The sequence below is a fragment of the Euleptes europaea genome, chromosome 5 (genome assembly GCF_029931775.1).
Source record: "Euleptes europaea isolate rEulEur1 chromosome 5, rEulEur1.hap1, whole genome shotgun sequence".
NCBI lineage: Eukaryota > Metazoa > Chordata > Lepidosauria > Squamata > Sphaerodactylidae > Euleptes > Euleptes europaea.
In genome coordinates this window covers 108,888,349-108,912,664 of record NC_079316.1, presented here as the reverse complement: position 1 = coordinate 108,912,664, position 24,316 = coordinate 108,888,349, and the positions used below count along the sequence as shown (strand labels likewise).

At 45.3% G+C, this 24,316-nt stretch overlaps 1 protein-coding gene across 1 annotated transcript in view; it reads left to right on the top strand.

The window, feature by feature from the left end:
• RET (ret proto-oncogene) overlaps positions 1 to 24,316 on the top strand; it is a 174,916-nt gene that overhangs the window by 101,229 nt on the left and 49,371 nt on the right. The window contains exons 7-13 of the mRNA XM_056850532.1: positions 3,198 to 3,399; positions 6,476 to 6,675; positions 9,145 to 9,403; positions 10,471 to 10,596; positions 14,454 to 14,564; positions 18,615 to 18,728; positions 22,279 to 22,532. Of these exons, the coding sequence (XP_056706510.1) occupies positions 3,198 to 3,399; positions 6,476 to 6,675; positions 9,145 to 9,403; positions 10,471 to 10,596; positions 14,454 to 14,564; positions 18,615 to 18,728; positions 22,279 to 22,532 (1,266 nt within the window). The remainder of the gene's footprint in view (positions 1 to 3,197; positions 3,400 to 6,475; positions 6,676 to 9,144; positions 9,404 to 10,470; positions 10,597 to 14,453; positions 14,565 to 18,614; positions 18,729 to 22,278; positions 22,533 to 24,316) is intronic.

Below are 24,316 nucleotides of genomic sequence, written 5' to 3'. Positions count from 1 at the left end.
GTAACTTCCCTGGTTTTCCAACTTTGTGCCAGGAATCCCAAGGGTTCTTGTAAAGTTATCAGGGGTTTCTCAGTGAGAAGATCAGTAATTGTAGGCGAACTTCTTGGAAAGAAAGCTTCACCAATATTCCCCATTACATGCGGGGGGGGGGGGGGGGGAAGCAGGAACAGTTAGCAGCGTATTGTTCTGATATGTAAATCATGGATTATTTATAATACTTATAATTATTATAATACTTATAATTATTATAATTATAATTATTAAGTAATTATATAATTACTTAATAATTATTGATAATACTGTTTATTGTTCTGTTATCTCAAACATGATGGAGTTAACTCAAGTTGAATCACTGCAAAGTAATAATAGATTTTTGAACTCATAGGAGAAATATAATTCAGTAATTAATAATCAATACTATAATTATTTACTCAAACCATCTGAGAAACCATCTACATGGTGTAGTGGTTAAGAGTGGTGGACTCTAATCTGGAGAACCGGGTTCGATTCCCCACTCCTCCACATGAGCGGCGGATTCTAATGTGATGAACCATGTTGATTTCCCTGCTCCTACACACGAAGCCAGCTGGGTGACCTTGGGCTAGTCACAGCTCTCTTAGAGCTCTCTCACATGTGTCTGTTGTGGGAGAGGAAGGGAAGGAGATTGTAAGCTGGTTTTATTCTTCTTAAAAGGTAGAGAAAGCTGGCATATAAAAACCAACTCTTCTTCTTCTACATATAGGTACGAATATGAATAGTGTGGCACTTTGTATCATTTAATTACTTATCATATATTGCCTACCCTTGAACTTACTATTGATTTTTTAATATCTTTTTCCAAGTAATGATATGTTTCCTATTATATGCTTATTATGTTATCTCTAAAGGAGAGTCCTTCTATATCATTTATAGTAATCTCAGTTCTTTTTGTAATTTGTTTTATGTTATGTTTTTATTAATATCATATGTTGTTTTTATTAATATCATATTATAATAATAAAAAAATCTGAATGAACCAATATTCACTATTATTGATGTTTTGCTACCATCCAAATCCACGGGAGATGCCTGCCAGTTCATAAACAGAGTGAGATCTCTAAGACGTGTGAGTTCCAGCCATCAGGATTTTGTGGCAGGTGCACATAGGTTCCTTGGGAGATGTCGCCGTAAAAACAGCTTAGTAAAGATTTCCCTGTCGAAAACAAGTAGCAGCTATTTCTGTGCTCTCTTTTATGCAAAAATCATGTTAAAAATTTTCAGCTGCTGTCATGACACTCTCAGCTTCTTTTAGCAGAGCTTTAGGTTGCATTTATGTACTTATTTACATTTTCGATCCCACCATCTCTTATGCTCGAGGCGGCGAGGGGCATTTCTTCTGCAGGATTTTCCAAGCCCAAAGATTTTCCATTAGAAGGAGCATGCCATTTATGGATGTTTGCTGCCACCTACAGGCCAAACTTTATCTGTCGCTTACTTGTGGCTATCCAGGACAGAAATGGAAAGGACCGCTGAATACTCAAGCAGCAAAATAATAATCCATGCATCACAGGTTAATTGTGACTGTCGTATTGGCTAATCCAGATTTACCCTGAAATCCTGAAGGGGGGTGGCAGAGCTGTGACCCCTGTGCCGGCATCCATCCCACTTGCTCCATCCACAGGTGCCAACACGCCGGCTCCAAGGAGCAGCATGACAGCGTGAGGCTCAGGCACCAGAGCTGCCTCCTCGGCAGTGTTTTTCCGGTGCAAGTGCCCATGGCGGCATCGGGGGGGGGGGCGTTCTCAGGGACAGACATGATGTTAGTCAATTTCCAAATCCCTTTCGCCCCGGGAAAGCTGTTTTGCAGGCTTCAAGTTATGCCTGCAAAATACCTGCTGGAGCCCCATGAAACCCAATGGAAGAGTTTGACGAGGGGGGGGGGTTGTAAAAAGAACTTTTTTATCTTTTATTTTCGGGTCGGGAAGCCTCAGAAGAAGAAGAAGAGTTGGTTTTTATATGTCGACTTTCTCTACCACTTAAGGAAGAATCAAACCGGCTTACAATCACCTTCCCTTCCCCTCCCCACAACAGAAACCCTGTGAGGTAGGTGGGGCTGAGAGAGCTCTAAGAGAGCTGCTACTAGCCCAAGGTCATCCAGCAGGTTTCACATAGGAGTTGGAAAACAAATTCAGTTCCCCAGATTAGTGTCTGCTGCTCACATGGAGCAGTGGAGAATCAAACCCGGATCTTCAGATCAGAGTACACCACTCCAAACCACCACTGTTAACCGCTACACCATGCTGGCTCTCAGGAGGTGGTGCAGCTGTGCCACCCCCAACCGTCACCTAACTACTGGCCTCCCATCCATGTACCAACCGAGAATGATCATACTTAGCTTCTGAGATCTGATGTGTTGGGTTTAGCCTGGGCCATCCAGGGCAGGGGCAGCTTCAAGCACCGAGTCATTACTGGCCCATGGGGTGATGTCATATCACAATGTTTACTAGGCAGATTGTGTTTACAGGGTGTTTTGCCATTGCCTTCCCCAGTCGTCTATACCTTACCCCCATCAAGCTGGGTACTCATTTTACCCACCTCGGAAGGATGGATGGCTGAGTCAACCTTGAGCTGGCTACCTGAAACCAACATGCATCGGGATAAAACAGGTCATGCGCAGAGCTTGGACTGCAGTAGTGCATCTTACTGCTCTGTGCCACAGGAGTCCATACATAAGTACTCCAGTCTAAAAATGTGTTCTGCCTCCAGACGCCAAAATACCTTGGGCTTACCTATACTGATTTACTTAATATCAAAGATCTCTGTGTAGAGGGTGAATGTTCTTGAGAGCTTAGGATGCTCATCAAAGCCCTAATTAGATTATCTTGAGAACAGACTATGAGAGGATTGAGAAGGCTAGTGGGTACCTTATTCCTGTAGTGACAAGTTCATCATGGTAAACTTTTCTCCCAGTCATTGCTTATGTCCTCAGAGATGAAAAGGCTTATATGGAGAACCAACATATGATGGAAGCTTCAAGTGAACTGGGTCTAATGTATCTTTCCATCGTCTTGTTGGAAACACTGTCATGTAAATCCATCCTACACAGAAGCACCTTTGATCAGAATTTCTGATTGTATAGTAATGTTATGTGCCAGTCCAACAATGTCTAGTTTACCGACAAGCGATTCTCACCTGCCTGTTCTCCAATTCTTTTCAAGGGCACTATCCTAGCAACATTGATGGTCTATGATGCAGATACCACCCCTATTTTCCCACTTGAGAGTAGCAGGAAGAAGTACACTGGCACTATCAGTACATCTGATCCATGGATAAAAGAAACGTTTCGTGTGGAGCATAAATTCAATGAGATCTATTTCAGCCCAAACGGCAGCCAAGTGAGAGGAACCCAACATGAATACAGTGAGTTTTGTGGGCGTCTTTATTTACAAGAGGGATAGTTGTGCGCTTAAAAGCAATCACTGCTGTGTTTAGTTGCCTCATTAATCTTCTGATTCATTAGCAGGAGGAGTGAGAGAATTAATTATGGTTTCAGACATGATAAATGAGGGGAGAAATGTCTACGGAGACAATAATCAAGGATCTAGTGCCCAGCACTAGAGAAATAATGAGCTGCCAGTAGTTATAGGTTGTACTAACCCTTTCTTTCAGGCGATAATAGGCAGTATAGAAAAATCAAAGGTGTCATATCCAGCTGGTGGTAGCCCTGGATGAACATGGACATGAGGAGCCACTGTGGTGTAGTGGTTTAGAGCGGTGGTTTGAAGCGGTGGACTCTGATCTGGAGAACCAGGTTTGATTCCCCACTCCTTCACATGATCAGCGGAGGCTAATCTGGAGAACTGGATTTGTTTCCCCACTCTTACACATGAAGCTGGGTGACTTTGGGCTAGTCACACTCTCTCAGCTCCACCTACCTCACAAGGTGTCTGTTGTGGGGAGGGGAAGGGAAGGTTGGGGAGGGGAAGGGAAGGTCAGCCAGTTTGATTCTTCAAGTGGTAGAAAAAGTCGGCTTATAAAAACCAACTCTTCTTCTTCTGCATGCACCAACATACCCATTAAGTTCAACGGGGCCCCTATAAGATTTATAGTGTGGATTTTTATCCATATTGAGATGCCAATCATCAGAGTTTCATGCGGATGTCCATCACTGGATTGAGTCAAGAGTATTCATCCGCAGTTCTGTAGTGGCACATGATTCCCTAAATAGATTTCAAAAGAAAGTGTCTGGCTGAGGACATGCATCCGAGTCTTTTTGGCTTGCTGTGAAAGGCAAGAAAGAGTGCACAAACACAAGGCAATAGTCATCCATGAGAAGCACTAAACATGCTTTGAATTCCTTGTCTTCTGCATCCAGCAATGGGCTGCCATTGTGCTCACACTTTACCGAATCGTGGGTTTATATCTTCAGTCCAAAAACCACTTCGGGACATAAGTTTTAATAACTCACACTTGTCTGGTATCAAAGGCATGTTATAAATATGAAGTTAATGAATAATAGTATAGATATGTAATGTGGAGTCCATTTTTGGGGTGCATTGTGGCTCTAGTGTATATTTCTGACCTGATGTACATCTCATTTGGATCCTGGCCCTGAACTGCTGATCAAAAAATCTATGCAACAGGGCCACGTACACGTGTGAAGCTGCCTTGTACTGAATCAGACTAACAGTCCATCAAGGTCAGTGTTGTCTACAAGCAGCCCACTGCTGGAACCTGCAGCAGCCGGGGACGGTGTGACCGTGCTGCTGCTGCGGCGCCTCCACAGAGGTTTTGTGGCTGCCAGGGGGTTAATTTAGAAAAACCTGAAAATGGGGGGAAGGCCCCATTGTAAAGAGTGATGCTGCATCACCAGAAATGGTGGCACAGCAATGCCATAGCGTTAGGGGGCTTTCCCAGCATGAAAGGGATTAGGCAGCTCCCCCCACCCCCCAGAATGCTCTGGGAATGTTTCCTGGGACGCCGGTGTGGGGACTTGCACTGGGAGAATGCTGGTGGTCCAGGGGGGCCGGCGTAAGTGCCCCAACACCGGCACCCATGCGAGTGGCATGGACGCTGGCGTAGGAGTCACAGCAGCTCCTAAGAGCTGCCACCCCTCAGGAATGCACTTTTAAACTTGCAGTGACTCTCCAGGGCCTTGGATGTAGGTCTTTCACATCCCCTACTGACCAGGCCTTTTTAGCTGGAGATTGAACTTGGGACCTTCTGCATCCAAAGCAGGCGGCTCTTCCACTGAGCCACAGCCCTTCCCCCCCCCCTTCTCTTTCTGTAAGTTTCTACAAATCTGATGGAAACCCCAGGTTTGTTGAAAATTCTTATTTTTAAAAAAATAAAAGAGATGATGGAATAAAATTAAAGTTTTAAAACGGCGAGATCTTGTTCAATTACCTCACGAGATCTTGGCGTCTATTTTGGGTTGCTTAGGCAACCACAGGTAACAGTCTGTTGGTTGCCTAGGTAATCGAAAATGGCTGGTGCAGTTTCATTTTGAAACCTGAAGTGAGAAATTGGCAGGCAGGAAAGACAAGAAGTAAGATAGGGAGTGGGGGGAAAAGTCAAGAGTGCTGAGTAGAAAGAAAAACAGAGCAGAAACAAGGGAGGGAGGGAGTGGAGGGGGGAAGAAGGAAGCAGGGAAAGTGGAGAATGTGTGAAGGCTGCAAAGGAGGGAATGCAGAGGTAACATGGAGAAGAAGCAGCAGCAGCAGAAGAAGACCAGTTTACAATCTCCTTCCCTTCCTGTCCCCACAACAGACACCTTGTGAGACACCTTGTGAGAGAGCTCTAAAAGAACTGTGACTAGCTCAAGGTCACCCAGCTGGCTTCATGTGTAGGAGTGGGGAATCAAACCTGGTTCTCCAGATTTGGAGGGGCTGTGGCTCGGTGGTAGAGCATCTGCTTGGCATGCAGAAGGTCCCAGGTTCAATCCCCGGCATCTCCAGTTAAAGGGACTAGGCAAGGAGGTGATGTGAAAGACCTTTCTCTGCCTGAGACCCTGGAGAGCTGCTGCCGGTCTGAGTAGACAATACTGACTTTGACTGACCAAGGGTCTGATTCCATAGAAGGCAGCTTCATATGTTCATGTGTGTTCATTAGAGTCCGCTGCTCATGTGGAGGAGTGGGGAATTGAACCTGGTTCTCCAGATTAGAATCCACCGCTCTTAACCACTACACCATACACCTCTCTTCATTTTTCAGTCCTAGCATCACTACCTTATATTTCCAAGACTGAACCAGACCATTACCAGCCAGCAAAGAGATTTTGTCTCTCCTTGACACACATACTCAGCTGTGAATCCCACTGCTCATGCTCGAGTTTCCTTGTTTGCTGCTTCCTCTGCTGATGTGCATTTCCCATTCTTCATTTGTCCTGCTTTCTGTGTCCATGAGGTGTCTCTCTCCGACCCTTCTTTACTTTCCCCAAAGAGCCCCGTTTCCCAGTTGTGCTTACTACAGATGAATTCTGTTTTCTCTTTTGCAGAACTGGTGTTAAATAAAGTTGTTTCGATTACCGAAAACCGCTCCTTTCAGCTGGATGTTGTCGTTAATGACACAGAATACCAGGGGCCAGACAAATCCCTCATGCTCCACTTCAACGTCTCCATTCTTCCAGTCAGTATCCAGTTTCCAAATACCACATACCAGTTCACGGTGAACAGAAATGCTGCCAACTTTTCACAAGTAAGGATGGCTGACTTTTTAGTTCTGCTATCGAAAGCGAAGCTTTTAGAATTGAATCATCTTGCAGGAGAATCGATATGAATAAATATCCTCCAAAACTTAACATCCTTTGTTGTCTTTTCCAACTTTCAAAGAGTGGATAGCTTATATCTTCTGTCCTTGGGAGAAGGGTGGAGAGGACATCTCCTAATGATGTTAGTCTGGCCCAGAGGGAGGAAGTCAAGAGAGTAAAAAAACCAACTCTCCTCCTCCTCCTCTTCCTCCTCCTCCTCCTCAGAGGGTTCTGAGTCAGAATCTAGACCCAGCTCAGTGGGGGGGGGGGGTCACAACAGGCACCTTCATTCAAGACCCTCTTTATTTCCCTTATTTTATATCCCATCTCACCATTCACTTCAAGCGACTTATGAATTATCAGCCCATTAAAGTGCCATACCTGCAGCTAACATAATACCATCTGAAGCCTATCAAATCAGACAAGGATACGATCATAAATCTACGTTTACACAACAAACATGTAGACTCTACTCAAAGCAACATAAAGAGAAGGGCTGGGCTCCACATCCCCTGAAACCTGAGGCATAATTCGGTTTGATTAGCCAGCGCTGTGGGAAGTGCAAAATGGAACCCGAGAGAAGGCTTGAATGGCCTTTCGGCCTGAGGAAAAATTGAGAGCATGAGGAAGCAATTAACCTTTGGCTTGATGCCATCTCTCCCTTTTGACAGCCAAAGTGAAGGAGCCAGCAGGAACACGGGCTTGGCAACAGCCTTCTGTGGATCAAAAATAAGATTTATCTCTCTAACAGCCCTGGAGAGCCCGGTGTGGTCCACGTTTGCTCAGATGCTATTATTATCTGCTATTTTAATGAGGGAAAGTTGAGGTGAATTTCCCAGTTGACAGGATTTTTTCCCCACATAGGTAATTTCGTGTGGCAATAGACACAGGGATGTATATGACTCACTTGAGATAGTCACATCATTATGTTTTCTTGTCTGTTCAACAAAATAATCATCACCTTTCACACATGACAAATAACGCACTTTCAATCCACTTTCAGTACACTTTAATGATCGTCTGCAAGTGGATGTTGCCAGTTCACACAGTAAAATCCAGCTTCAAAGTGCATTGAAATTGGAATGTGCTGCCTCGGAGGGTGGTGGCGTCCCCGTCTTTGGAGGTCTTTAAGCAGAGGCTAGATGGCCATCTGTCGGGAGTGCTTTGATTGTGGGATCCTGCATGGTGGGGGGGGGGAGGGTTGGGGTCACTGGGTGTGTATGGGGGAGGTAGTTGTGAATTTCCTGCATTGGGCAGGAGGTTGGACTAGATGACCCTGGTGGTCCCTTCCAACTGTATGATTCTATGAAAGTGTATTGAAAGTGCATTATTCGGCATGTGTGAAAGTGCCCGTGGTGGTGGAAAGTGCCATCAAGTCACAGCTGACTTATGGCGACCCTGTGGGATTTTCAAGGCACGAGACATTGAGAGGTGGTTTGCCATTGCCTCCCTCCACGTGGGCTGAGCGAGTTCGAAGAGAACTGTGACTGGCCCAGGATCACCCAGCAGGCCTCACGTGGAGGAGTGGGGAATCGAACCCGGTTCCCCAGATTACAGTTCTCCAATCTTCATCATACTGTTTTGGCATAAACTTTTGCAGGTCGAGCTCGCTGTGCCAGATGTGTGAGGTGATAGTGAGCAGATATATATTATGCAAGGGGGTACAGAGAAAAGGTCTTCAAATAATGGGACCCAAAGACCACGAAATAAAGCTGCTAGAGGGCTTGTGACATTTCTGTGCATACACTGATGTATACAAGACTGGAACAATAACTGTTCACTTTGCATCGAAATACAAGTGTCCCACTGTACTTCTTTCTTTCATGGCATGCAACCTCATGCGCTACATTTCTTTGTGGTGTTGGAAAGTGTTGTCAAGTGACAGCCAACTTTTGTTTACCCTGTAGGGCAGCGGTTCCCAAACTGTGCTCCATGGAGCACTTTGTGCTCCGCGAAACATCTCCTAGTGCTCTGTGAACAGATTGGAAAGAAAAATACGACTCTCCTTCGGTTTAGTAGATAGGTGCTGGGTGAAAATTAGTGAGTGCTCTGTGACATCTCCTGAAAAGTGCTCCATGACTCAAAAAGTTTGGGAAGTGCTGCTTTAGGGTTTTCATGCCTAAAGATGCTCAGGGTTTTTTTGCTATTGTCTGACTGTGTAACGCTGGACTTCCTTGGTGGTCTCTAGGGCTGCCAGCCTCCAGGTGGTGGCTGGAGATCTCCAGAGATTACAGTTGATCTCCAGGTGTCAGAGATAAATTCACCTGGAGAAAATGGCCACTTCGGAAGGTGGACTTCTCCTCCTCCTCCTCCCCCTCCTCCTCTTCTTCTTTGTCAGGGACTCACAATTCCCCTTTGCTTTGTTAATGTTTTTTGTGTTGTTTTGTGTTGTTTTTGTTTTGTTTTTTTGAGCCTAGATAGGAAAAATCTGCATCAACAATTGCATGAAGTTTTGGGGCATCAATATCATATACAGCTTACAACCCCCAAACATCAGCTGCTACACCGTGAAGATCGCCCAAAGTCATGAAGACAAGTATGGACGCCTCTATGTGAACGATTCTACTGTGCTACGGAGGCCCGAATGCAAAGAAGTCCAGTACCCGGTCCTAGCTGTAGAAAAACAGAGCAAGAAAGAAGCCCACACCTATCTCACGATCGTCTTGGATGGAAAACGTAAGTCAGTGCCCGGCTTGGGTCTTCTAGTGGGATGGGTTCTGAATAACTGAGAACCTCCATTGGCCAATGTGCAAAAGGTCTCCCTATTCTCATAAGAACATAAGAAAGGCCTAACTGGATCAGACCAAGGTCCATCAAGTCCAGCAGTCTGTTCACACAGTGGCCAACCAGGTGCCTCGAGGAAGCCCACAAACAAGACAACTACAGCAGCATTCTCCCGCCTGCGTTCCACAGCACCTAATATGATAGGCATGCTCCTCTGATTCTGGAGAGAATATGTATGCATCATGACTAGCATCCATTTTTACTAATAGCCATGGATAGCCCTCCTCCATGAACTGTCCACTCTCCTGTTAAAGCCTTCCAAGTTGGCAACCATCACCACATCCTGGTGCAGGGAGTTCCACAATTTCACTATGCGTTGTGTGAAGAAATACTTCCTTTGATCTGTTTTGAATCTCTCACCCTCCAGCTTCAGCAGATGACCCTGCGTTCTGGTATTATGAGAGAGGGAGAAAAGCTTTTCCCTCTCCACTCTCCCCACACCATACATAATTTTATAGACCTCTATCATGTCTCCCTTTAACCACCGCCTTTCCAAGCTAAACAGCCCTAAGCGTTTTAACCACTCCTCACAGGGCAGTTGCTCTAGCCCCCTGATCATTTTGGTTGCTCTTTTCTGCACCTTCTTAAGCTCCACAATAACCTTTTTTAGGTGTGGTCCACCCCAAGAGGTATTCTATTATTGAAGGAAAGAGTAGGAGTCCAGTAGCACCTTAAAGACTAACAAAATTTCTGGCAGGGTGTGAGCTTTTGTGAGCCAGAAATTTTGTTAGACTTTAAGGTGCCACGGCTCCTACTCTTTTCTACTGCTAGTGACATAGTAACACGGCTACCAATTGTGAACTATTATTGAAGGAAGTTTCCTCAGCTTGAACCTAAAGGGAAAGAATTTCCCTTTTCTTTTTTTGGGTTTAATTTGGGTTGAGAAAGGACCATCTGTAAATGTGGATATTTCTTTTAGATTTGTCTGAGGGTGATAACAGTCTTCTGCTTCTTCGCAGTTATACATAATGACGAAGGCTGCTTGGACTCATGTGCTAGGAGCAAGTCCAGATCTGAGTGCGAAGAGTGCGGCGGCCTTGGAGTGCTGAAGGGAAGGTGTGAGTGGAGAAAGGGAAGTGGGACAGGTATGTTCGGACAGTCATCCGCCGGCCTACACTGAGCCACATTTGTGATGCTCAGAGCATCCCAGCTCAGGGACATCTCCATTGACAGGGATCTCACTCTGATGCCAGGAAAGTGGGGAAGAGGGGGATCTCCCACGTTTCCCGGTTATTCCTGAGCAGTCAAAGGAAATAATTTCTCACTTCCTTGTGAAGAGCCGTTGCCGCTCTTCGTTTTCCAACTACAGTTTCAGTGTTTTTCGAAAGGTGGCATTTGCCTAGTTGCAGCTGGCAAGAAATTGCAGATGTCTTCCATTGCATTGCACAGATCTTTCATATCGGGGTGTCAAACATACAGCCCACGGGCTGGATCCGTCCCCTTGAGAGCTCTTATTCATCCCGCAAGCCAGCCGAGGCAGCCACGCCCCCCCCGACCCAAGGTGTCAATGATCAAATACTGTTAAATAAAAGAAAATACTGTAAGAGTGTTATTGTTTTAAGCATGCTTATATTTTAAGTAAAGAATAAAGTAAAAATAATATATTTCGTGGGCTTTTCCTGTGTCTTGTATAAAGTTTGTATGTCCAGTACCTGGCATTCAATTTTATGGTACACCCGGCCCGATCAAGTGACATTTATGTCATATCTGGCCCTAATAACAAATGAGTTCAGCAGCCCTGTTTTATATACCTCTCCCAACAAAAAACTTGCATGAAATTTTGTGCAGGAAGACTTTTTGGCAACCTGTGTTATTTATGATGTAATTTATGGCATTATCATCTATGATATGATTTATGATATAATAAAGATAAATATAATTAAATATATAACATCCAGGATGGGTGACCGCACTGACAGCCAATAATGACTTAAATGACTGATGACCAGTTTCATCAGTCATCGCGGATTTTATTAGAATTGGTTGGATTTAGTGCTGGAATTATATAATCAGGAATGGATTACTGGTATTGCTAACTTTTGTTCATATTAGATTTTGAGCACAATCCTAAGGGGGGAGTTGTTATGGGACGTACGGGGATGGTGCCGCCGCACCGCCTCCTGATTGGCTTGCTGGCCCATAAATACAAGCTTGAAATATAATTTTGTAAAAACACCGTGCAACTCCTCCTTAGGGTATCACTGGGCCACACCCCTCCTTTTGCCAGCACAAATCCATGCTGGCAAAAAGAGGTGTTTCCGGGGCAAAAGGGCTCAAAGAGCTAACTGAAGTCAGCCCCGGCCCCTGGAGATGCCCCCTTTGGCACCAGCGCGAGCCCTGGCATCGGGGAAAGGCTGCCGAGGCAGCTACACCTTGCGCCGATGTTAGTGCCACTTTAGTTGGTGCAAGTGGCACTAATGCCAGCGTGGAAGGTCACGCCAGCTCCTACAAGCTTTCAGCTCCCCCGTTTTAGGATTGTTCTGTCCACCTTTTATTTTTAAAGGAGTAAATTATGTTAATGTAGCAGGATCTTGACATCATACCAATTTATTGTACTCTTATACATTTGGGATCTCTTATTGGAAGGTGGCAGATCACCCCTAGATGGTCCACGGTTTTCTACTCTGTTTCCTTGCTAAGATAGCGTAGAATATTACCATGTTTCAGCTTAGTTTTCTCTGTTCTGTGTATCCAGCTTGTAGGCTCTACCTTTTTGTTCTTCCCCAAATAAATATATATTGCTCAAGTTCCTTTTATGCATCTGACAAAGTGTTATGCTGTGTGTTTATACACAAACACACACAGGGTTTCAGACAGAAAAAGGGCAAGGAGGAGCTATAACAAAAAGAGTGCAAAAGGCACAGCATCTCAAGACGTACGAGCACAATTATTGGGCCTTCTTACCAGTGATAGGATCATCCTCCTGATGGAGAGAAGGAGGACAACATTTTCCTTTTGTCTTTTTTTGGAGGGGTAAGCGTCAGGGAGTCGAGGGCCACCAACCAAACACGGCCTGTCAGTCATTAATCCCATCCTTTTATTGTACAGTTCCTAGATATCTTCCTGTGGTAGTACAAGATTGATATATCCAAAAGAAAAAAGGAGACCAAGGGCATCTGAAAGACTAACATAGTTTGCTCCAGTATGGTGTTTTGCTGTTACAGACTGACGCAGTTATCCATCTGGAACTCTCCCGAAGAGTACACAAAGAGTTTTCAGTGGCAGAAAAAACTATGCAAGCTGATTAATCTTCAATATTTGCAGTCTTGTTCTTTGGCAGTTCTCATGCATGGAACTCTTTCCAATTATACCCAGACCCTGTGGGACTCAATTCTGCAGGGCCTATAAGACAGAGATGTTCCACCAGGCCTGTGGTTGAGGGCAGTGACAGAAAAATCTGCAAAAACAGCCTCTCTTCCTCTTATTCCTTCTTTCTCCCTTTCCTTCCCTGGGCCTTGTTCTTAAACTTTTCTTAATATTCCTTCCTTTAAACCTTTTGCCATGGGGCAGTCCCTGGAGAATGGGTCCTCCTCAGAGGAGGAACTCTACCAGGAGAATTCAGCCCCAATGGAGCGGCCTCTGACCTAGCAGCCTGAAGTGGGGCCTGATTCAGCACAGCCTGGCGAGGAGGCTGACAGCCCTGAAGCTGGTGACTCTCCAGAGCAGGCACAAGACTTGCAGTCAGAAGTCACGGCAGAACCAACCCTGTCCTGCTCAGAGCCTGGACCCAGTGGCCCAGCTGTGACCCCTCAAGCTACTAAGGCAGCAAAGGCTGACAGGTAGAGGCAGCAGCAGAGAAAGGCACTGGTGGCTAAAAGACATAGTGCCCAGCTGGAAGCCTACCGGCGTGTGCTGAAACAGCAGCAGAACAGTGAGTCCTCGCAGGAGGAGGACTAACAGAGAAGCCAGATGCCAGAAAAGCCTCAGCTGAACAGCCCAGGGTCAAGGAAGCAACGCAGTGCATACCTGAACAACTTTCAGTGCCTTTAGACTGTGGACGGGCTGTTTGGACCTCTGACTCTCCGTGCCCCTCGACCTTGGACCGGCTACCTGGACTATGAACTGTAACTCTGATTTGGCAAGTACTGGACTCTGATTTCTGACTTTGACAAACGGACTTGTTCTTTGGGCTCTGCTTTACCCTCTCCCTGCTGTGGCCAACCACCTGGAGCAGTATCTCAGAGACACTGCAAGTGGAGACCTGAGCATTGGCAGCTTGCCAGCACACCTTTTTTCATCTTTATCCCACCCCCACCCACCCCAGGATTATAAGCCATCAACAGTGGGGTATGGAGGCATGCACCCTGGATAACATCCTCCCTAAATGTGGAGATTTTTGCTGCCGTTGGAGTGGGATTGTATTTATTGTATTGAATTGATTTTTAAATTAGTCATACTGGATTGTATTTTGTTTTATGAAATTGTAATTATGGTGTTTTTACATGATGTTAGCCGCCCTGGGCCTGGTTCATTGGGAGAGGGCGGGATACAAACAAAATTTATTATATTGTCGAAGGCTTTCACGGTCAGAGTTCATTGGTTCTCGTAGGTTATCCGGGCTGTGTAACCGTGGTCTTGGTAATTTCTTTCCTGACGTTTCGCCAGCAGCTGTGGCCGGCATCTTCAGAGGAGTAACACTGAAGGACAGTGTCTCTCAGACACTCTCAGACACTGAGAGACACTGTCCTTCAGTGTTACTCCTCTGAAGATGCTGGCCACAGCTGCTGGCGAAACGTCAGGAAAGAAAATACCAAGACCACGGTTACACAGCCCGGATAACCTACGAGAACCAAAATTTATTATTATTCTATTAGTAGTAGTATGTAGCCTTATTGTAAGATCTTGGGGTGGTGTTTAAATCGATCGTCCTTGCTCTGTAGAGCTTCTGGAGGGGCTAGAAGTGACGTGGAATGATCTTTCCTTTGCTTGTTTTCTGTTCTAGGAATTACTCCAAACTATTCCACTTGCAGTCCAAGCATCGGTACTTGCCCAGATGGGAAATGTGATGCAGTTGAGATAAAGGATACGAGGATATGCCCTCAGGATTGCACAAGTATGTAAGACAGCCGTTCCCCCGTTCGCTTGTCCATTCCCAGTTCAGTTAGATCTAGCTACAGTGAGCCATACCTTTGTTACATCTAGACTGGATTAATGCAATACTTTCTACTTGGGGTTGCACTTGGAGATAATTCAGTATATTGCAGCTAGATAGTTGGTTGGGGCCAGCTATCAGGAGCATGTGACATAATACAGCAGTTGCATTGGCTATTGATTCACTCCCAAGCACAAATCAGGTTGTTGATTTTGTCCTTTAAAGGCCTACATGGCTTGGGACCACCTTCTCCCTTATGTTCCTGTTCAGGAATTAAGAACACAGGGAGAGGCCAGGGCTATCTATAAATTTAACTGCTCTGATTAAGATATGATGGGGAGGGGGGAATAGGAGCAGTGGCCCACTTTTGGGGAATTGTGCATTCAGTAAGCATCCCAGGAAGAAAATAATGTATGTGTAAATGAATACCCAGCTTGATGGGAGTAAAGTGTAGATGACTGGGGAAGGCAATGACCCGGTGATTGTACAGGGTTCTTTACAGAGCCTGTAAAAGGAAGTGTTATTGTAGATAGTAAATAGTGATGATAAGCAAATTAACATGCACAGACTAAGGAGAATAGATTTCTCTCCCAGCTTGGATAATTAAATATTTTACGCATTACAAGATATTATTTCTATATGATATTATGCGAACAGGCAAACGGCAAAAGCATATGTTATAAGAATTAACTATAATAAGTTTGCAGAGTTATACATAAATATACTGATTGAGAGGTATAATATGCTATTAGTATTATATATTTATAAAACTCCTTCAGGTGGGCGAAAGAGATTTTATCCCTTGAATTTCCTTGTTTTTTGGGGAGATAGAGGGATTATCCAGCCCTGTCCTGGTTAGCCCAGGCTAGCCTGATCTTGTCAGAAGCGAAGCGAAATCGACTCTGGTTATTACTTGGATGGGTGACCACCAAGGAAGTCCAGGGTTGCAACGCAGAGGTGGGCAATGGCAAACCACCTCTGTAGCTGTCTTGCCTTGAAAACCCCTCTGGGGCCGCCATTAGTTGGCTGTGACTTGATGGCCCTTTCCCCCACCATGGGAGTTATCAAGCTACCTCTCTTCTCCTGTGGAGGCCATTTCTCAGTTTTCCAGGGTTGGGATTAATGTAGACGCAAAGGGATACAATAATAAAGATTGTATCTTGAGAGAAGTGGTTTTCTTAGTAGCCATTATTAGATTAGGCGCTGACGTTACAGCTAACCTGTGTCTGTGAGTTTTAGTTCTGGAAAAAAGCATGGTTATATTAAATAATACCATATCCTGCCTTATGAGTTTAATGCTTAAGGATAATATAATGCAGTTATGCTCGGCACTTGCTCTGAGTGCCTTGCTTCTGAGTGTCTCCAAGCGCTCGGCAAAAGTTGTTAGGTATATTATTGCAATTTTAAGGTAGGGAAATTCAATAGCAATAAGGCTAACGTATTCATCCAAGACATGAGATTTCCCCCCTCATGCAATGTCTAAGATACAATGTCTAAGATTTCCCCCCTTAGACATTGTATTCTTTGTCTGTCTGGTTCATTGTGTTATAAGTCTAAATTTTTGGTTTTTATTTATGAGTTCTTTTTTCCATCTCACCATTCTGCCAAGTTGCTCAGGGCAGGATACTGGAGATTCCCTGCCTCTTCCATCCAGATAATTGCAAATATCTTTTGGGAGAGAGCCAGTGTGGTGTAGTAATTAGGGGTGGTGGACTCTAATCTGGAGAACAAGGTTTGATTCCCCACTCCTCCACATGAGCGGCAGACTCTAATCTGGAGATCTGGGTTGGTTTCCCCACTCCTCCACATGAAGCCTGCTGGGTGGCCTTGGGCTAGTCACAGTTCTCTCTCAGCCTCGCCTACCTCACAAGGTGTCTATTGTGGGAAGAGGAAGGGAAGGAGATGGTAAGTCAGTTTGATACTCCTTAGAGAAAATCGGCATATAAAAACCAACTCTTCTTCATTTTTACCTGACCTCAGTTTCCTCCCCTCTTCAGTGCTCCCACTCAGGATATGGTGGGGGAAGGAAAAATACATGTGCCATACTACTCAGATTTAAAGTGAGCCACATCAACACAAGAAGCTGCCTTCTACTTAATCAGACCTTTGGTCCATCAAAGTCAGTATTGTGTACTCAGACCAGCAGCAGCTCTCCGGTTGGGGCCTTTCACATAATCTACTACCTCATCTGTCGTGGTGCAGGCGAGGAGCGAGGGCTGTAAGCGTAGTCTGGGAACAGTCCAAGGTCATTCACAGTGAAGGCAGAGTCCGAGATATCAATACAGGCAAGGGAAGTCCAAGGTGTTAGTCAGAGCCAGTCCAAGAAGTCAGGATACCAGGAATTCAAAGGATAGCAGGGAAACAAGGCCAGTACACCAGGAGGTTGGTGACAAGTTGCTTGCACAACAGCCAAGCCTAACTGATGGCTTAAATCCCTTCCTCTGCTGCTGTAGCAGAGCCAGCTGATGCTGATGAGGCTGAGTTCACAGGTGGTGCTTCAGCCCTGCTCTTCCTCATCACTGCTACTGGGGAGGTTCCTGTGTAAAGCCTTCAGTCTAGCACTCTGCCATCTCTGCTGCATTGCCAGACGAACCTGTTTTCTTTTCTGCTCCAGTGGCCTTGGTGAGGCCTCTGGAGACACTGCATGTTGCAAGGTGTCAGGTCCAACTGGAATCCTTGAGCTGGCAGGCTGCAGGCATGGCGAGTCATCTCCTGACTTTGGCTGATCCTCTATTCTGGCCTCTACTTCCTCTTCATCAGAGGAGGTCTCTGCAGGCTGACTCATGACATCATCCTTTAAACTTGAAGATGTCGGGGATTGGACCCAGGACCTTCTGCATGCCAAGCAGATGCTCCACCACAGATGAGCCCCCACCCCTCTTCTGCTCATTCACCTGGCCTTGAACCTCAGTGTGTTGTTGGACAATGGTGCTATTTCGCTAGAGTGCTGATGTTCAGGGCTGAAAAAGCAAGGGACCTAGTCCCAGAGATCAGAACTGCACTGTGGGTAAATGTGTGAAAGTGTCCCAGTCAACATCCCCCCCAAGCCCACACCATGTGCCGCACTCACAATTAGACATTGTATCCTTGGTCTGTCTGGTTCATTATGTTATAAGTCTAAATTTTTGGTTTTTATTTACGAGTTCTTTTTTCCATCTCACCATTCTGCCAAGTTGTATGTGGCTGTCCCATAAATGTTGCCAGCATTTACACATGAAGCCAGCTGGGTGACCTCGGGCTAATCAGTGTGATGTAGTGGTTAAAAGCCAGCATGGTGTAGTGGTTAGGAGTGGTGGACTCTAATCTGGAGAACCGGGTTGGTTTCCCACTCCTCCACATGAAGCCTGCTGGGTGACCTGGGGCTAGTCACAGTTCTTGCCAAACTCTCTCAGCCGCTCCTACCTCACAAGGTGCCTTTTGTGGGGAGAGGCAGGGAAGGTGATTTTAAGCCAGTTTGATTCTCGTTAAAGGTAGAGAAAATTGGCATATAAAAACCAACCTTCTTCTAGTTATAGTTCTCTTAGAGCTCTCTCAGCCCCACCTACCTCACAAGGTGTCTGTTGTGGGAAGGGAAGGTGATTGTAAGCCAGTTTGATTTTTCCTTAAGTGGTAGAGAAAGTCGACATATAAAAACCAACTCTTCTTCTTCTTCTCCCTCATCCATAGCTCTGGGAAGCATGAAGCTAGCAACGGCACAGCTCATTTTGCATACACAAAGCAAATTTATAAGCCAGTGTGAATTCTACTACACATGTTTACAGCATTCTGTGATACCATATTTCAGGCAGGCTGTTCTTTGGCAGCAAATGTTAATCATCTTGCTGATCGCACAAAATGAGCTCTCGTACCATCCTAAAACACTAAGCCCCAGAGATGTTTTGCCAATTTTCTCACCTGTGGTTATTTGCCTTGCTTCAAATCCTCGTCAGAATAAGCCTGCAGAGCATATTGACATGAACTGTTGTGGCCTGTCTGTGGAACGGAGCTTGCTTACATCTGTATTTCATTTAGGAACCAACATCGTTGGTGGCCATGAGAAAGGTCCTACCGGAATCAAGGCAGGAAATGGAATTTGTTACTGCTTCCCGGACGAAAATTGTTATTGCGAGAAGGACGATATCAAAGGTGAGTCTGAAGATTATTTGACTCGTTTTTACAACAGTAGTACTGAAGGCTCCTGTGCTTTTATAACATTCTCATCTTGGGCTGATGAAACCTTTTATATTCTTGTATTTTTCAAATGCAAAGAGTGTGGCTGGAAGTACATGTTATGTAATGAGCTAAAGGAGATAAGAACATAAGAAAACCCATGCTGGATCAGACGGAGGAGGGAGGAGGTGGTGGATGTGGTGGTTTTACATGCTGACTTTCTCTACCACTTAAGGAAGAATCAAACTGGCTTACAATCACCTTCCCCTCCCCACAGCAGACACAGGTAGGTGAGGCTGAGAGAGTGTGACTAGCCCAAGCTCACCCAGCTGGGCTTCATGTGGAGTGGGGAAACAAATCCAGTTCACCAGAGTGAAGGAGTGGGGAATCAAACCCAGTTATCCAGATCAGATTCCACCACTCCAAACCACCGCGCTTAACCACTACACCATGAAGGGGTCCAAGAAAAAGCAAAGAAACAGCAATGTAACAATGTCAACAATTACAACAATACAACAAATAACATACAGAACGAAAGAACATGTCCTCCTGGACTGTGATTATTAACATAGTCGTAGCAGTGCAAATAGTACATTGTAGAAGAGCAAATTAACCTGTCATGCTGAACAATGTATCTAAATATGCTGAACAGTAAATATAACCAATGAGTTCCCCAGGCTGTTGACCTGTTTCGTACGAGTAACTTCTTCTGATATCGTACGAGTAACGTCTTCTGATAACATCACTCAATGATGCAGACAAGCTGGAACGTGTCCAGAGGAGGGCAACAAAGATGGTGAGAGGTCTAGAGACCAAGTCCTAGGAGGAAAGGTTGAAGGAGCTGGGTATGTTTAGCCTAGAGAGGAGACGATTGAGAGGTGATATGATAACCATCTTCAAGTACTTGAAGGGCTGTCATAAAGAGGATGGTGCAGAGTTGTTTTCTATTGCCCCAGAAGGTCGGACCAGAACCAGAGGGTTGAAATTAAATCAAAAGAGTTTCCGTCTAGAGATTAGGAAGAATTTTCTAACAGTTAGAGCGGTTCCTCAGTGGAACAGGCTTCCTTGGGAGGTGGTGAGCTCTCTTTCCCTGGAGGTTTTTAAGCAGAGGCTAGAAGGCCATCTGTCAGCAATGCTGATTCTATAACCTTAGGCAGATCATGAGAGGGAGGGCAACTTGGCCATCTTCTGGGCATGGAGTAGGGGTCACTGGGGGTGTGTGGGGGAGGTAGTTGTCCAGCTCCCTGCACAATGCAGGAAATTCACAAGATGACCCTGGTGGTCCCTTCCAACTGTTTCTATGCTTTTTCCTTGTACTAGTCGTTTCCACTTCAGACATGTAATCAGACTGGTCTCAGTGTTTCTCAATGTAAGACCTCCATCCTGCAGTCTTCCTTTACAAAGAACAAATCCAAGAATGTCATGAGTCCACTTCTAAATGTTCCCAGAAAGCCAAACTAGATTGGGGGGGAAGCCCTTCATTGGGGGGGGGGGCTCATCCCCGCACACTGTGATCCCCAACAGGATCGGTCCCTGGCCATCATTTTAAAAATTAAAAAATGGCTTTAAAAGGGCAGCATGTTTCCACGGCAGACTTGGGGACATGGTGTTGTTGGCTTTGGCCCTTGGAACATCTTACATAGCAAGATCAGAATTAAAAACAGTTTGCCAATTCCTCGCAAATCGTCTGCGACGCAATACCCTAACATATAAGACAAATGGATTTCCCTGGTCAATCCAGAGAGCCAGCGTGGTGTAGTGGTTAAGAGCAGTGCTTTGGAGCGGTGGACTCTGATCTGGAGAACCAGGTTGGATTCCCCACTCCTCCTCGTGAGCGGCAGATGATAATCTGGTGAACTGGATTTGTTTCCCCACTACTACACACGAAGCCAGCTGGGTGACCTTGGGCTAGTCACCCTCTCTCAGCCCCACCTACCTCACAGAGTGTCGTCTGTTGTGGGAAGGGAAGATTTTTCCTTAAGCGGTAGAGAAAGTCAGCATATAAAAATAAACTCTTCTTCTTCAGTGCAAATCTATTTTATGGTTAAGTCCCCAAGGGGTCATAATCTTCAATGCATATATCCAAAATGACTCACATCTCAATAATGCCAGCTCCGTGGCAACTGGCCGATAAGCAGAAATCTGCACCATTTCAGTTCAATAAGCCTCAAGTCTGATGGTCCATGTTTACAGTATAACATTTGGTTTACATGGATAACAAATCCTGAGACATTTTAAACATTCCCTCCCCCATTAACTCCATGTTCTTCAATTTGTTTTAAGGTCAACACATGCTTGCTGTGAGTTCCGAATTATTCATTTTTATTTATTCATTTATACACTGCTTTCCCCCCACCCCAGTGGGGACCCAAAACAGCATTTCATCGTTCTCCTCTGCTCCATTTTATCCTAACAACAACCTTGTGAGGTAGGTTAGGCTAAGTGTCTATGGCTGGCTCAGGGGCACCCAGCAAACGTCCGTGGCAGAGCAGGGATTTGAACCTGTGTCTCCCGGATCCTTGTCTGACACTCTTAACCACTACACTACACTGGGTCTCCATGCACCTAAGAATTAGAACTAATATATACGTGATCAGCAACCACATGGGCCAACCCACCACATGAGTTGGGGGGGGGAGTCATTGCATGATGAGTTATTCGGCCCCAGTCTTCACCAGTTGCAACTTGCATAGGGTTGCCAATTTGCCAGGTCTGGTATTGTGAGAGTGGGCAGCCATTTTGTGGCAGCCATTGTGTGACTGTGCCCACCATGCTATGTCTGAATTCTAGAGGTGCCCACAACCTCAAAAATGTTGGGGACACCTGGCATAGAAAATGGCAGCCTCGTGATCTGAGGGAGCAGTTTGGAAAACTTCGATATCTGAGGGATAGTTTTCCTGAGGTAACTGAAGCAAATGTTCCCCTACTGAGAGTGTCATCTTAAGTAGAGTTACAGTGCGTTCCTGAGCTCTAAGAATGAAAGCCCTTAGGAGGCCAGGAAGGTGCTGTGATGGTATTTGGGGCCCCAGCGCCAGCGTCCCGGCTACTTACACTGGCGTTAGTGGCCCCAACGCTAGCAGGAAGGCCCGGATGCCGGTCGCTGCCATGGCAGTGCCACCCCGGGATGCCAACGGACATTCTGTCAGCATCCCAACGCCGTCAAAGGCCGTGCCGGCGTCCCGGGAGGCGTTCCCAGGGTATTCCGGTGCCAGGCTGGGGGAGGAGCCGCCGTTAGGCCGCCTCCACAATCCTTTCGGGCTGGAATTTTTCCTGATACAAGTCAATGGGCTTAGAAGAGTGTAACAGTGCATTCCTGAGAGGAATGCACTGTTACATTCTTCTAAGCCCATTGACTCAAGCGGACTTAGGAGGGTGTAATGCTTCTTAGGATAGTACTGTAAATCTCCCAATATGTTGTTTTGCTGTTAGTCTCGGACTCTTACGGATATGTTGTAAAAGTCAACATTAAGTGGCACGGGAGGTGAGAAACTGAACTCTGTGGCCTCACAAATCCCTTTGTCAACAGAGCCATTGTGCGACGATATGTGCAAAACCGTGATCGCCGGGGGCGTCCTGCTCTCCTTCATCATTTCAGTGCTCCTTTCCTCCTACTTCATCCATCGCTATCACAAAAACTCTCCAAAGCCGCCTATCGCCTCAGCAGAGATGACCTTCCGGCGCCCGGCCCAGTCCTACCCTATAAGCTACTCATCAACTAATGTCCGACGACCATCAATGGACTCTGAGAACCAAGGGTCGGTAGATGCTTTCAAAATACCTGTAAGTAAAAAAAAAAAATCATTATAGTTTATAGTTGCTTAATATGGAAGGAATCTAATCAGTGCTTTAGTTGGCCCATTGTTGAGTTGCAAAAGAAGCATTTAGCATGAGCAGGAGGAACTTAATAATCAATCGTGATTGGGAGCTGGGATAGGGTTGCCAACCTCCAGGTGGTAGCTGAATAGGGTTGCCAACCTCCAGATAATAGTAGGTACCTCTCCTGCTATTACAACTGATCTCCAACCGATAGAGATCAGTTCCCCTGGAGAGAATGACCGCTTTGGCAATTGGACTCTATGGTATTGAAGTCCCTCCCCTCCCCACCTCAGGCTCTGCCCCAAAAACCTCCCACCGGTGGCAAAGAGACCTGGCAACCCTATAGCTGGAGAACTCCCGCTATTACAACTGATCTCCAGGCGACAGAGATCAGTTCCCCTGGAGAAAATGTCTGCTTGGGAGGGTGGACTCTATGGCATGATACCCCATTGAAGTCCCTCCTCAAATCCCACCCTCCTCAGGCTCCACCCCCAAAATCTCCAGATATTTCTCAACCTGGGAGCTGGCAACCCTAAGCTGTGATCATTCAAAAGCAAGAAATCTAGTTTGCTGGTGAGGGCCTTATGAGTCACCAATAGGTATCATACATCAATTTGAACTCAATTTTCTACAGTCTCTGACTGGTCTCCGAGAAATCGCACCCAGCTCATCAATTGGGAATGAAATAGTTAATAAATGTGAAAAGATCAAACTTTTCATGTGTGTTTTTTTTTTTGATCTCTCAGTTGCTAAAATTGTGTCACACTATATACTCAGCACACCTCTTAATGTAATCTGCTGATATCAGAATTAAGTTCACAGATGAATTTAACAAATATTCAAACGACAGTGACCTTAGTTCCATAGCAGGTACCCAAGGGTCATGTAACTTGGCATCTTCACACTGAGAAATATTCACTTCACCAAAACTATTTTTGATAAACGCTCACAACATTTTTACCTGGAAGTAAATCCTATTGAAGTCAGTCGGATGTGGCCAAGAAAGGATGGATAGTTTTGCAGTTCGACTCTACTGGTTCTTACCACCTACAAATTCCATAGGAAATTGTTCGATTGGTTCATTAAAGTTATTTCTGTTTATGGGTTAAATTGTTGAGACATGAATAAGTCACAAGCAGATTTTTTTTCTGTACATGGACAGAAATCCAAGGGGAGAAAAACCTCATCCTCTCCATCCCCAGACAAGTTTATATCTAAAATATTAACAGTACGTTTTAAAATAAATAATACTTAATTGTTGACATTCTGATGGCTTGCTCTGGCAAACCTCTGAGGAGAATGATATGGTCTGAGATGGCTTGTTTACACAACTCTGACATTCAAATGTGACAACACCCTTGCTAAATGGATGCCTTCTGGATGAATGTAGAGGTACAACGGTCGAGTTAGGGCCAGAACGTCACCCAAAGCCAAATGTCAAGTAAATCTGAGAGTTTGGTAAAATACCTGAGTAGTTTTGAGAGAGGTTTTTTTGATATGGGTAATAGTAAATGAGGAAGGAAGTCATCATGGATTCAAAACAGATAAAAGGAAGTATTTCTTCACACAACGCAGTTAAATTGTGGAACTCCCTGCCCCAGGAAGTGGTGATGGCTGCCAACTTGGAAGGCTTCAAGAGGGGAGTGGACATGTTCATGGCGGAGAGGGCTATCCGTGGCTACTAGTCAAAATGGATACTACTAATGATGCATACGTATTATCTCTAGTATCAGATGAGCATGCCTATT